At 36.8% G+C, this 15,366-nt stretch overlaps 1 protein-coding gene across 11 annotated transcripts in view; it reads right to left on the reverse strand.

Annotated features, from left to right (window-relative positions):
• Positions 1–15,366, reverse strand: part of LOC120771486 (potassium channel subfamily T member 2) — an 81,774-nt gene that overhangs the window by 13,986 nt on the left and 52,422 nt on the right. For 6 of the 11 annotated variants that reach the window (XM_040099532.1, XM_040099531.1, XM_040099525.1 and 3 more), the window contains exons 12-17: positions 10,233–10,338; positions 9,937–10,152; positions 7,879–8,042; positions 7,692–7,803; positions 7,382–7,567; positions 5,426–5,632 (exon numbers count right to left, since the gene is read on the reverse strand). In XM_040099532.1, the coding sequence (XP_039955466.1) occupies positions 5,426–5,632; positions 7,382–7,567; positions 7,692–7,803; positions 7,879–8,042; positions 9,937–10,152; positions 10,233–10,338 (991 nt within the window). The remainder of the gene's footprint in view (positions 1–5,425; positions 5,633–7,381; positions 7,568–7,691; positions 7,804–7,878; positions 8,043–9,936; positions 10,153–10,232; positions 10,339–15,366) is intronic. The other 5 variants (XM_040099535.1, XM_040099534.1, XM_040099533.1 and 2 more) reach the window with 1 other exon arrangement.

Here is a 15,366-nt window from a genome sequence, read left to right on the forward strand (position 1 = left end):
TATTAAAAATATATTACAAAGTTTTGAAATTAAAACTTCCAAATAAAAAAGTTTTGAAAAAAAGTTCGAACGCGAAAAAAACAGATGCGGACAAAATTCTTCGAAAATTTTAAAATTTAGATAAAATTTAGAAAAAAATCAAATTACAAATTTTGAAATAAAAATTTTTAGTTATGAATACTTCCAAAAAAATCGAACTTCGAACTAAATTAAACCAGCTTAAAAAATAAATTTAAATTTAAATTATTAGTTAATAAAATTTCGAAAAAATTTCGATCATTGTAGAGGATATTCAACTACTTTTGGGCTAAATTGTTAAAGAAAAATGAAAATTTAAGGGAAAATTTAAAATATATATTACAACGTTTTGTAGCGAATATTTTTAGTTAGTAAAATTTCGAAAAAAATTCGAATTTCGATTAAAATTCAACTACTTGTGCGTAAAATTAATAACAAAAAACTGCACAAAATTTAAAATGTATTACAGAATTTTGAAATAAAAATTTCTACCTAGCAATACTTCGAAAAAGTTTCGCACTTGGAAAAAAAATTTAAATGAGTCAATTTAAAAAAAAATTATAAACTAAAATTTGGAGAGAATTTAAAAAAATATTACTTTATTTAAAAATACGAATTTTTAATTATTAAGATTACACAAAAATTTCGATATCAAAGAAGATGTTCAAGAAAATAAAAAAAGTGGAAATCTTGGAGAAAATTAAAAATATATTACAGAATTTTGATATAAAAATTTACAAATAATTAAAATTCCGAAAAAATTAAAATTTCGAAGTTCGACAACAAATTCAACTACTTGTGTAAGAAAAAAGTGGAAATTTTGGAGAAAATTTAAAATATATTTCAGAATTTTGATACAAAAATTTACAATTAATAAAATTTTCGAAAAAACTCAAATTACAAAAAATAATTACAAAGTTGTGGGCACTTTCGAAATAAAATTAACCACTTGTGAACAATATTGCTAAAAAAATTAAAATTTAGGAGGAAAATAAAAAAATATTACTTCGGCTTGAAACAATTTAATTAGTAAAATTTTGGAAAAACTCGAATTTCGAAAAAGTTCGATCGCTTGGTGCTAAAACTAAAGAAAAAGATTAAAATCTTGAAGAAAATTGAAAATATATTTCAGAATTTTGATACAAAAATTTTCAATTAATAAAATTTTCGAAAAATTCAAATTACGAAAAAAAAATTGTGGGTATTTTCGAAAAATATCCAATTGTAAGCAAAATTGGTAAAAATATTATTAACTCATATTTATGAAATAAAAAAACATAATAACTGTAACATCACAACAGTTTCGGTTGCTAGATTTTTTTTCAAAAAAGCATTTGAGATATTTCTTTTTAAATATATGTTTACATTTCTTATAGAAAAATGCAGTCTTGTATATACATATGTATGTTAATATATATTTTCGATAAAAGTCAGCTAATTGTTATTCATATATGGTATATATATATATATATATATAAATATATTTATCAAACCATACCGCTAAATATAAAAATCTCAAAGTCTCATACAAAAACTTTATAAATATTTCCAAGTAATTGAAAGTTTTCAAAAATATGTAATGGAAAGTAGTTAAAAGTGGCGATTTAGTAAAGTCAGGAAAAGTTTGTAAGTTTGGCTAAAGTCACAAGGATCATTGAGCTAGCGCAGCACAGTGGAGTTATTTTGTTTAATTTTTCGAAAATAAGTTACAGCCATATGAATATGTATGTATATAAACTACGAGAAAATACAAGCAAAAAGTATTTTAGTTGGCGTTTTTGCTGGCTTTGCTTCGTGTTACATTAAATGCTTTTTGGAGTTTTGGTAAAGTTAAAAAAATTATTCAAATCAATCAAATAGTATGGAAAAGAAACTATTTAAACTATTTTGAAATATTTTTAAAATATGTAAAAAAATATATTTAGTAAAACTAAGGCAAAATGCAATTAAGAAATAATTTTTGTTAGTGTGCAGGTTTTTGTTTTCTATTGCTAGTATTTGTATTCGAGACATTACGCAGCTAACTAATAACTAATACTTTACTCCTAAAGCACTTCATTATTCGGGCAAGCCATATTACTAACTTGAAAAAGATTTCAACATACGTTTTTCACATTGTGGAGGGAGCGAGAGAGAGAGAAAGTAGTATGACAAGAGCAATATGACGCTAGGTAGTCACTTCACTGGAATTCTCTTTTCTCCACGCGTCAGAAGAGTGTTTGAACTTTGTCTTAGCTTTCGAAATCTACTTAGCTAACTTTCAGGGCGCTAAATGTGTTGGGGTTCTACTTCTTCTTAGCATGAATATACACTTGGATAAGAACTTATTTTAATTAAGTATCCGCAGTACAATAAATTTTTTTTAAGTAGGATCTCCTCTTGCAACAAAAAATAAGGAAGGTCTCAGGGAACTGGGATAGGGGCAGTGTTCCCGAGGGTATACCCGTTCCTGTCTATTTCGGAACCGGCCACCCGCCCACCTGCACACGATGCGCTGGTAAAAACCAACATATGGAGATTAACTTGAGAAATAAAAGTAATGACAAAAACAGCAGCAACATTTGAGCGATGATGATAATAAAGTGCTTAACTCTTCCCAAAAGGCGACGATTGTGGAAACATACGCTTTAAGAGGGCTCCAAAACTAGGTAGGCCCTCGATAAAAATTGTAGTGTTGACAAACCTTTGAGAGCGAGATCATTACCACCAGCATTGGGCGGCACTACTTCTCTAGCAAAGGCGATCCAACCTCGTGGAGACTTTGTGACTGAACTAGCGGTTGCGATTAAAAGGCTGTTTGAGACAATGTGCCCACCCCAGTGATCTATCAACATAGCATGAGAGATGTTCTCGATGCGATATCAAAATTACACGGAAGTGCTTAAAAGAGTATACGACAGGTCCACAAGACCGGGCAGGCGATTAACGGTGGAAGAGCGGAAAGATGAGAGGCAAAGAAGACTCAATGAATGACAAAACGATGGGATGCAAACACAACGGGAAGATGGACTTACAGGCTAATTAATAGTGTACAAGCATGGTTAGATAGGAACCATGGAGAAAAAGATTTTTTGAGAGAGTAACTATACAAATATAGCAATGACGATGGGACGAATTGTAAATTATGAGACAGCAGCGGAGAAAACACGCTGTATATCTTCTTTCTCTGTCGGCGTTATCAAAAGATTAAAGAAATTGATAATGGAACGAGTGACATCAGATAACATATGTAGTCCCGTTTATGACCGAATCGAAACTAGTGTGGGATAGTATAAGAGCGTGAAAGAGCTAAGGCCAGAATGGCGTGCACACCGTCCGGACTGTTCTATGGTAGAGGGAATCATTGGGTCATATTTATTCAAAATATTAAACCGGCGATAATGCTGGGATTGGGAAAGACCATAATGCCATGATTAATGACTTTTTCGTGCCTGAATTGGAGGATGCTGATGTGGACGACCTTAGGTTCCAACAGCGCGACGCTCCATGCAATAAAGCCAACGAAGCAGTCAATTTATTGAAGGAAGCTTTTGGTGAGCGCATTATCTCACGTCGTGGGCCTGGGGTATGGGCTCCAAAATCATGGCATTTACCACTGCTGAATCATTTTTTGTGTGATTATGTGAATTCGCTTGTTTACGCAAACAAGTTCGAGACGATTGACGTCTTGGACGAATACTTGTATATTCGGCGGGTTATTACTGACATACGGTTCCTATAGCCGTAAAAAAGTGGCCAAAAATTGTGCCTTTCAGTAGTAATACATTATATTCAAGGCAGCATCGGCGGTCATTTGCCCAGGCGCAAACCCTTATGTTTATACAAACCACATGTCCAATAAAACACGCTTTTCTTTACAATACATTGCAGGCAAAGCGAAAAAAAATCCTTAAACAATATCAAGTGACTCTTCTGAAGTAATAGGCAGTATGATGCGTGCGAGTATACAAATTATCAGAGCAGTACATAGGAGACAAAAGAGAAGAGAGAGTCAAACGATTAACAATATGGTGGCAGCAAAACCATGCTCAAAGAACGGTGGATCCACAGACTGATACTAGGCAACCATTCAGGTATCGACAGGCGACATGAGGACCTGGATTTCCACCTAACCCAAATACTAAGTGAACATGGTTGCTTTAAGAGCTACTTGTTCAGGTTCCAGCTCGACACGACATTAATCCGAATCGCCCGACGTGTTCAGTGTGCTTTGAAGACTCTGAGCAAGTATTCATTTATTGCCCACGCTTTATAAGTACAAGAGAAAATCTCAAAACTACACTCGGTGGAAAATTTGACGTCATTCATGTGTTAGTCCACTGAGACATGGCAAGCTGTCAGCGAAGCGGCAGCCTCAATCATGACAAAACTGAGATTTGATTAGGCGTCCATCAGACTGTGACATGTCTTATCACTTCCATGAAGTAGTACTTAATCAGGTGGTTCCGTGGAAGAGCTGTCAGTTGAAAGTGCCGCAGAAACGGATTCAACGTATTTACTGTGACGAAAATTCCCGATAAAATATCTGTCACAAAGCGTATTGCCGCTCTAGTACAAGTTTGGAATCAATTAAGAGGCAGTTTCTGGAACATTTAAATGAAATATGACTTATCAATATTAATACTTTAGAGATACAGCCATAGATTCCTAAAGCATATACTCATACTAACAAAAAGCTTTTTTCTATTATTTTTTTTTCTATGTAATCTAACTGTTATTAGAAAACTTCGCGACTATTTCTTAAGGAATTGTTTCCAATAATCAAAAGGGTCCAGCTTTTGGACATTTCACCGAGAGCTTTCGCAACATTTAACGTAGAAACTATTTTAATTATCTACTCAAGAACCAGAAAGGCGATAATCTTAGTAACTATAAATTCTTCACAATGCAGCAGCTAAACTTAAGAAACTTAGTTATTGAGAAATAAGTGCGAGAAATGAGGCAAAATATTCCTGTAAATCTTTTATAGGCAACATTCGATATAGCACCAACAGTTCACTCATCTATCGTAAAGACCTATTCTAAAAAGGTACCTTTACTAAACTAAAGTTGTGTAGCATAAAATTTCTTCTTTGGTGCTATTTTAAGGTTACGTTTTGGTGAGAGGCTATGTAGGTATTCAAAAAGTATATCAATACAGATCTATTGTAATCAAAACAAAAATTATCTCTATATTGATAGTTGTTTAATGCTAGTAGGTTGTATGTAAGAATGTATGCATGTATGTATGTTAGTAGTATTTAAAGGGTGCTCATCATTACTCATTCAAGTTATTATGTTGTAATTAAGCAAGTAGTAAGTAATAGTTATAAGTAGTATTTGTTAATTAAAGTCACTTTGAATTTTTAAATTTTGACATTTTTTTTGCATTAGATTATTCTTTGTTGTTGCTTCGTTATGGACTCACCGATGGTCGCAAGCGCACACAGTGCTTTCCAAAAGCGGAAAACGGTCCCCACTTCTCTACAGGTGAATTACTCACATGTGACGCTTCCGTATTCGATGTGTCCTGAGTACGATAAATGCCGATCGGTATTTCGCAAGTCGTCGAGCAGAGTTTCTGATACAAACGACCATAGGTGCGTATCCACATGTCGTCTTTTGTGATGCGCATCTGTGTCAAGAAAAAAGAATAAGTTTTTTAAAGCAAATTCACCAGGGCTTTCACTCAGATATTTCTAAATTGGGTACTTTGTAATACCAGAAATCTCCTAAAAATGGATCTTCATACATCCCTAAAATATCAAATATCGACTAAGTGCTTTGAGCTTATGTTAACGAAACTAAGTTAGATTCCCACTCGCCCGGATGACTGAAGGAATGAATCCCAAGATAGTTCGACTTTAGTCTTTCAAAAGAGGAAAAGTTCTGAAGAAAGTACTGTGACAAATTTTTTTCAGACCAAATGGATTCATATATATCTATTGCGATCTAGACCAGAAGGATATGGGAATCGCGTAAGTGCTGGTGATAGAATATGCTTACCGAAACTCAGATCTTTAATATTAAACCCCAAGAAATCTGCGAAGCTCTGAGTCGTTTCCTGTTTGATGTTAATGCGACGCGAGTGTTCTTCCTTTCACGATTATCAACAGAACGATTTTCAACGACGCTACCACAGCCATACACCCATGCAATTGTGAGAGAGCTGAATGCAATTCAGCCATATAAGCGGTGTTTGCACCAATAAAGAAGGAGGCACGGCTGTGAAAACTGACTTTGAGCAACACGAACAGCTCCGTCAGGACCGGGAAGGATCTCTCCGAGCCGTTCGATACCTGGAGTGTTTTCAGACAAGGAGTTCCCTTTCCCATAGTTTCTTTAATCTATTTCTGGAGAACATACATGTGATTGGATCTGATTGTCATCGAGGGCAAAGCAAAATATCTACTGCCATCAAAAGAACAGTCATCGCTTTCTCGACTTAGCTCACATGTAACTGTTGACAGTCATAATTTTGAAGTCGTAGATAATTTCGTCTATCTAGGAACCAGTATTAACATCAACAAGAATATCAGCGTAGAAATCTCACGCAGAATCACTCTTGTCAACAGGTTCTACCTTGGATTGAGTAGGCTTTTGAAAAGTAAAGATCTCTATCGACGAACAAAGACCAAACTCTACAAGTCCCTCATCATTGCCGTCCTGCTAAATAGCACAGACGCATGGAAAGTTACAACAACTGATGAGTCGGTGTTAGGAGTGGGCGAACGAAAGGTTTGCCGCTTTTGCAGCGTCGAATATCACAGTCGATGGGACGATGAGCTGTACGAGATATACAGCCGCGCTGGCTATGTTATTTTTTATGGATGGAAGGCAACACTCCAGTTTTGAAGGTATTCAATTCAGTACCTTTTGATGGAAGCAGAGAAAGATCTCCACTCCGTGGGAGCGGTCAGATGGAGAAGGACCTGCCAGCGCTTGGTATCTCGAATTGAAGTCAAACAGCGAACGGAAGAACGGCTGGGGCGCTGTTCTTAATTCGGCTAAAACCACGTAAGCGGTGCCTACGCCAGTTAGAAAGAAGAATGTACTCTTTGACTAATCATCGGAGGGAATGTCTTTAAAAGAAGCTGCACTCGCGGGAAGTAGATCCACTATTATTTTGCTGACAATCGTTTCTGTTTGAAAGTCGCAGTGGCAGTGGTTTGGCTGCAGCAACAAACTGTTGTTTATAGAGAGTTTCTGACACAATTTTTCTTTACAAAACTTCTACCTAACCGTCGATGATACAATTCATATATGAAGAAGCTCATTTCTCTCCGATGCACTCATATAGTATGTTAACATGTTTTGATTATTGAGAATGAAATTTTTTTGGCCTGCCAATCAGTTTACATTTATCTTCACATTGTCTACTTACCGATGTCAGAAAACCGCTGCCCGGCGCCTGATCGATGCCCAACAGCAGACGCACAAATGTGATCACATAGTCCTTGACGAACGCCTGGTAGAGCAGCGTGTCCAGCATGGAGGCGCTGAAGACGGCACCGGCAGCGAAAGGCAGACGAAACATGTAGGAAATATGAGATCCGCGCTCCTTTTCACGCTGGAAGATATTCAAAGCAAAAATTGTGTAAACATATGTATGCCTGTTAATTTTATTACTAATCATTTGCTGATGTTAATAACTTTTTGTCATCCCTAAAAATATTTACATTTCATACTCGTACCTTCTCCATTTTACTCAGGTGCAGCGCATATTTGTCGTGCGCACGAAACTGCATGAAACGCATGTTGGAGCTCTGCGACAGTTCGGTTATGCTCTTGATGCTCGGAAAGAATCTGACAATCGCAAGGAGAGGAGAAGATTCTTTTATTATATGTATATGTATGTATTTTAGGGGACTTTATACTCACTTGAACATTGTCTGCACGGCGACGATGGTGTTGCAATCGGCCAGCGAGTCCTCCTCCGCCGAGTTGGACAGTTCCTTGTTCACCACCACCACACTCTCGGCTAAGGTGATGCCGGCGCGCAGCAGATCATCCAAGCAGTCGATGGAACCGAGCATCCAATAGACCTATGTGAACAAATGTGGGGAAATTATGTTTTAAGCATGAAAAAAAGTCAACTTCGGCTGCAGCGAAACTACATATGGTACCGCTCACAGGTTGTTTTAAATATTAAAACTTGAAAGCCTTGCGTAGTGCTCTGGGTGAGAATTTCATCAGAACCAATAATGAATAACTGTTTTTATTTATAAGGAGGTATAAAATGCCGGATGCATCTCTTCCTTATTTGCCTGGCTCTGGATTTCGCCCGAAAGGTGAAGTACTTAGGCCTCATCCTAGATAGAAAGCTATTATGTAAGTCCCATGGTGAAGAGAGGGTGAAGAGGACATAGCCTTATATTGTCAAAAAAGAACTGAACTAAAGAAGCTACTGGGAAGCCGTTGTGTCTCTCACAGAAAGCTGTGATTTTGCTTTACGAAATCGTAGTTAAGCCAATACTGTTCTATGGTATATTTCTCTGTTAGAGGGCGCTCGGTAAAGCCACACTCACTAAACGGCTAAAACGAATTGAACGAATGGCTCTTATTGCTGCACTACAACACCAACGATGTCACTTAACCCGTGGACATAGCCAGTATTTGCATTACTGCTATCAGTAGCCAAAAAACTGAACACATAAAAGGTCTCAGAGGGCAACATTCCGAAATTCTCTCTTACTTGGACTGCAACCCTGTATCCCTGCATAGCGGAACCCACTCCTATTGGCTTCCTTTTCGCGCACATATTTTCGCACTATATCTGGGTGGACGATAATTCTGGAGAAGAGGAGCAGTGAGATTTTTTACGAATAGATCACAAAGCTCAAGAGGAAAGAGAGGAAGCTTCCTGTCGGGCGCATTCAAAGAAAACTCTTGTTTCAGACTTGCACACCACTATAGTGTCCTGCAATCGGAAGTGACAACCATCAATTTACTTCTTTGAAGTGTAGATTCTTTTAAGGAGGTGCGCATTCGTGGACCTTGAACTCGCTGACATTGAGCTCAAAGCTGGTCAAGGAGTGTACGATCACTCTTTAGCAGTAGCACCAAACTACTTTCATATTCAACTTGCCTGGATGCATAACCACAGCTGAATGATCAAAAACTCTAAAGCCGATGAGCTTGAAAGAAAGAGCAATCTTACCCAAGTCAAATTGAAATGGGAACGAGCAGGGGTTTCCATGTCTATTTACATCCGGGCGTTGGAACACTAATGATTCTAAATAAAGGGGTTTTCGAAAGGGGTAAATCGATTGTCACATTCGCTATGTGCCTTGCGTCGCCGTCCACTTGGAACCACATATTGTTCAAGTCCATATCATCCAATTTGGGCCAAAAATATTAGGTGCCGGTCTCGATCATCACGGAAGAAGTACGACTCATTGTCGCCGCCGGCCTATAAACCGCACCTAACCCTAATTTTTTCGAGATGCAACGGTGACTCATGGAGTACGTGAGGATTGCTGCCTGACCAATAACGCATATTTTGCTTATTGACGGCGCCATTCAGCCAGAAATGACTCCTAATTTCGGTAGTAACTTTTAATAATTTCGACTAGTTGTTGGATCGTATAACATTCCGTGATGAAATACCAAACCCTACCAGAGAGATATGTCAAAAGAGCGGAAAAGAGTATGGCATCTTTTGCTGTCCCTATCCCATAAAATATTCGAGTCGCTACTCATCACTCTTAGATATTTCAACTTAAGCATCAGCCGATTTAATAATTATTATGTTTGGGCAGAAAAGCGTAACTTTAAACAAATTTACTCTACAATGTAAATTTTTTTATGAAAGCCGTTCATTCCTTCATTTTTCGCTTTCATTCAACTCATCAATAAAACTTTCCAATCGATTGCCAACTCAGCTGTGAATATCGCCAACAATCTGAATGCAAGGCGGCTGTGAAAAGTGACACTCACCAGCGGAAAGTAGGAGAGTGCATCGAGAAAGGCCACATCCGGTCGACGCTCCAACAACAATATAATCGGATTTAATGACGTTTTCGAACGAAAGTGCGCACGTAACGGTATGATAAAGTTGTAAATGCCATTCGATGCATAATCCGCCGCCAGAATAATCGTCTTGTTTTGCCATTGATACTCCTTGGCATTGCGATAGCTGCAGTGCTCGCACACCTACAAAATATAAACACATTCGTAGATATATATGCAATATACATTTATCGTGTATGTGCTTATTGATTTTTATGTCTCACCTGTGCCAGCTGCAGACAGCACAATGGTTTTTTCTCCTTGAGCAAGTAACAAAGCGTCGGACTAACACCGATGAACGGCGAGACGGGCGGGAAACCCTTGACGATGCTGCAATAGATAGGAAAAGAGACGACACATATTGGATATGGCATGAGTTGTGCTTTAGCATTTTCTACGTTTTCTTTTCCAGTAATTAACGGCAAACTGCAACTTGTCTTAATTTATATTATATTATATTGATTTTCGAGTAACTGAAGCGTTAATAAACAGTGCATTTAAAAGGAGCGGAAAGGAGTGTGTTGCGGATTGGTTTGATTTTAAATTAAGTATAATTTTAAATTTTCTTAAGCAAATTCATTAACAATTAGCCACATCGAACGGTAAATTAACACATATCATATAATATTAAAAATACATACAAAGGCAAATAGTTGTTGTAATTTAACGATAACATTTTTCGAAATCACTACACCGCAGCCTTCTACAACTGAACTGATCTATATATATACATATCATATAAGCATGTACATACATACTTATTTCTATGTCACACTTAATTATTTAGTATTTTGCTGAGTAAATAACGTAAAGCTCACAGTCGCCTCTCGGCACAAACCTTTGCTTTTCGTGGCATTTGTTGCCAATCTTACCCTCTCACTACTTCTGAGAGCAGTTTGAGAGTTTTTCCTTGCATACATAAATTATTGACACAGTGCTCGTTAATTCCATGCAATTTAGGTTTTATTTGAGTCACATGAACTAATCTTATTTCATTAAAAAATAACAGCTGACATCATATTTACTTACATTTTTCGATCATCAAATTGATTTTTTTTTTTGATAAATATACCTTACAAGCTAATATAATATAATTAATATAACTGTATGATGAAATAAATTATAATGTAGTTAAATTAAAACTAAATTATTTTCCTTAAGTAATATATGACTTTTGATATGGTAAATGGAGTTCAATTATTTCTTAATTGAGTAAATTATTGGTATGTGAGTAAGTTTAAATATATTTTTAACATTCTCAATGAAGCGTTGATTGAAGTTACGGCTAGTCCACAAAAGATGATTATGGCATTAGGTTTGTTGAAACGAAATGAAAGTGTGTCCGCGAAGTTACTCTCTCAAGTAGATATGTTTGTCCACTCGCGGACAAAGTCTGGATCCATTTTAAGACTAAGGCAACTAAGAAATTCTGTTGCAAAAGTGAAATTTTTATAATTGTTTATGGAATCAGTTTGAATGATCTACTTTTCTTTTTTCTCTGAGAACACAACTATTGTAAAATATACATATCTTAAACTTGGAAACACAGCTCGGTTCAGTGGAAAGTTACGAATATCTATATCCATATGTATGTATATTTAGCTGTCTCAACAGAAGCAACTTTAGACCTGTGTAAAGTCAAGTTTATGGTGTTGCTAACTAAAAGAAAAGGTTAACCGACGTAGTGAGTAATGTGAATTATGACAACTGTACAATCGGAAATTTGACTATGCTACCTAATACAAGATAGATGCGCAGTCATCAGTCAGAAAAAAGTTAGTATGTAGCCATTCTTCGGAGGTTATTCTAGTCTAGAGAAATTGTTTTTTTTTCAAAGTTTAACTATTCAAGAATTTAAGTAGGTAGGTAGGAGTGCATACCTGTTGTCTTTTGGTCTCAATTAGCACTGGCAATGTCATTTTGATGCACTATTCGTAGACCTTTTATATTTGCTAGCACGTTTCACCTTCTCTTTCAAACCATTTTGAGGTTTCGATGAATCTACTTATGCATGTCCGATGGGCTTTTTGTAGACATCCATTCAAGGTTTGGTGCTTGCTGGATTCCAAGTGTTTTGTGTCGTTTCTGCGATAGGGCTGGGCATTCACAGAGAAAGTGGAAAATTGTTTTTTTGTTCCATGCTGTTTCGCAGCCACGGCAGATGTTGTTGTAGGGCATACCCCAGTTCCAGTGCCATGTTATGGTACATAGCTATTATTCAAGAATATGAATGCAAGAAGTTTTTTCAAAATTCAAATCTTTTAGAGATAGAGATATGTATATGTAGGTCTATTGCTGACAGGCCATTCAAACTATGTATGCCAAACTTGAAACGCGTTTTTTCGAAACTGTCGTTTTCAAAATGATGCCCACTGTTTCGCAGGTTCTACTGTACTGATTTTCATACTCGGAGTTTTCAGATAGTCTTCTCTATAGACTTGTCTTTGGTTGGAACTATTCTTATCCCGAAATTTCAATTTATACTAATTTAATAAAAAATCGGTGGAGGGCGTTCCTAGCTAACAAACGAGCGGCTGGTTAGTTGTCACCGAGCACCTGGAGAGTCAGGACAAACATTTTCGCGCGACGTGCTTCTGTGAATGGTGCAAGTCGAAATTGCAGCGTTCGTTAGAGCAGAGGTACCCGATTAAATTCTGCGTGAAACTCGGTAAAATTGCGAAAGAGACGTTGGATATGATCAAGTAGGCTTTGCCAGATGTTGCTTTAACAAGAAGTGCTGTGTTTCGGTGGCACTAGGTCTTTTTGGAGGGCCGCTGATGAAGACCGTGCTGGGAGGCCTGCGACTTCGACAAACACCGACAATGTGATTCGTATGCGCAAAGTTTTGAACTGACACCGTCGACTAAGTATTCGTTTAATTGCCCGGATTTTAAATTTATTAAAATCTGTGGTTGATGACATTGTGATGAAGAACTTGAACATGAGCAAGGTGTGCGCGAAGATGGTCCCAAAAGTGTTATAACTATTTGACTTAACATCTATAATATTTTTGGCTTAATTTCAACATAGTTTTGTGATTGAAATGGTGTTTTGCCAGCGTTTTCTTTTCATTACTCTACTTACATATATGAAGAAACCGAAAACGAATCCAAAATGTGTCCATTCGGGCAAACTTATATGAAAAAATGAAATATGTAACCTGACCAACCAGCCAAATTTACGGTGAAGCCGAATATATGACGCCAAGGTAATGCTCGGTATTATGTGCTTCCAAAAACAGCTGAAACCATTACTGGGGTATACCGTCAACAAACGTACGGTTACCCGGAATTCGATTTTTAGTTAGCCCGAACCTTCAGAAGGCGCGTGCATAAGTTTAACGCAGGAAAATCCACATGAAGTCCACTATGGACTTCCAAAAAGGGTTGTTACCGACGAAAACTTAAAAAAAAGTATGCAAAATAATTTTAGATGACCGTAAAGTGCGGTTGTCCGAGATAGCAGAGACTCTAAAGTTATCAACTGAACGTGAACATCATATTGTTCGCGAATTTTTGGGTATAAGAAAGCTCTGTGCAAAGTGGGTGGAGCGCCAGCTAATTTTTGCCCAAAAAACGACGATTTGATGATTCGGAGCAAAGTTTGGAGCTGTTCAACCCTAATAATAACGAGTTTTTGCGTCAATATGTGACTCCGAAGTCCAATCGACAGGTAACCGAGTGGACTGCACACGATTAACGCGCTCTAAAGCGTTGAAAACACAGCAGTCGTCTGGCAAGGTTATGGCGATTGAATTTTGAAAAAAGGAAATATTTTTAAATAAAATATAAGAATTGCATACTTTTTTCCTTAAATAAACGTAAAAATACAAGGAAACTTCGGAAAGCTTATAAAATATATATATACAAGGTGCGTTCCAAAGTAAACTGGACTTAAAATAAAAAACAGAACAAATGGTTTTTTCGGCAAAATCGATTTTTTTTATTCAAAATAGTTTCCTTCTGCTTCAATACAGCTCTTTGCACGGTCTAAAAGCATTTCAAACGAGTATTTTAGCTCGTTGGCCGGTATGGCCGCCAGTATGCCGGTGCAAGCCTTTTGAATGGCCTCTACGTCTGCATAACACTTTCGTTTCGTGGGTAAATGCATTTTTTCATAAAAGGATGAAGTCGCACGGTGCCATATCAGGTGAATACGGGGAGTGGTTAATGGTTAAAATGTGATTTCTGGTCAAATAATCGGTCACAAGTTGTCCTTGGGATGTTGGATTCTGAGCAATTTTTGGTCATCAGTCAATTTAGGCGGAACAAACCGTGCACACATCTTTCATAAGCCCAAATGTTCGGTCAAAATGCGATAAATCGATGTTTTGGAAATGTTCAATTCCATTTCCATGAATTTCAATTGTCCTCACGATCACTTTGAAAATGTTGAAACCACTCGTGCACTCTGCTACGGGATAGGCAATCATCGCCATAAACTTGTTTCATCAATTGAAACGTTTCGGTAAAAGTTTTACCAATTTTAAAACAAAATTTAATTTTGGCTCTTTGTTCGAAGCTCATTTTAGCAACGAAAACACAAACATACTGACACTTAAAACGCAATAACTTCACTTCAAATAGATGAAATGTCATGAAATTCTCACTGGGAAATCGATAAAGATGGCAGATTCTAATGCACCAGTCGACATATAGATGGCGCCACCAGGGGGCGCTAGATTCAAAAAGTCCTGCTTACTTTGGAACACACCTTGTACAGAATTGATTAGTTGGACGAGCTGATTTGATGTAGTCATGTACTTATGTTTTTTTTGGCACAGATTATTACCCAAAGTATTATTATAATATTTGAACAGAGTCTTTATATCGGAAGACTATAGCATAAAGCTCGCATACCGACCTAGCAAAATCAAGTTCTTTTATGGAAACTTTTTTAGTTGTGATTTTTTTTCTTTCTCTTAACCAAATTTAAATAAGTGAGTATGTGTGTATATATATAATACGATTATTTTGCGGACCATATCGTTATTGTAATAGAATATAAATATCGGGTGATTTTTTAAGAGCTTGATAACTTTTTTAAAAAAAAAAAACGCATAAAATTTGCAAAATCTCATCGGTTCTTTATTTGAAACGTTAGATTGGTTCATGACATTTACTTTTTGAAGATAATTTCATTTAAATGTTGACCGCGGCTGCGTCTTATGTGGTCCATTCGGAAAGTCCAATTTTGGGCAACTTTTTCGAGCATTTCGGCCGGAATAGCCCGAATTTCTTCGGAAATGTTGTCTTCCAAAGCTGGAATAGTTGCTGGCTTATTTCTGTAGACTTTAGACTTGACGTAGCCCCACAAAAAATAGTCTAAAGGCGTTAAATCAGCATGATCTTGGTGCCA

The sequence above is a fragment of the Bactrocera tryoni genome, chromosome 3, assembly GCF_016617805.1.
Source record: "Bactrocera tryoni isolate S06 chromosome 3, CSIRO_BtryS06_freeze2, whole genome shotgun sequence".
Lineage (NCBI taxonomy): Eukaryota > Metazoa > Arthropoda > Insecta > Diptera > Tephritidae > Bactrocera > Bactrocera tryoni.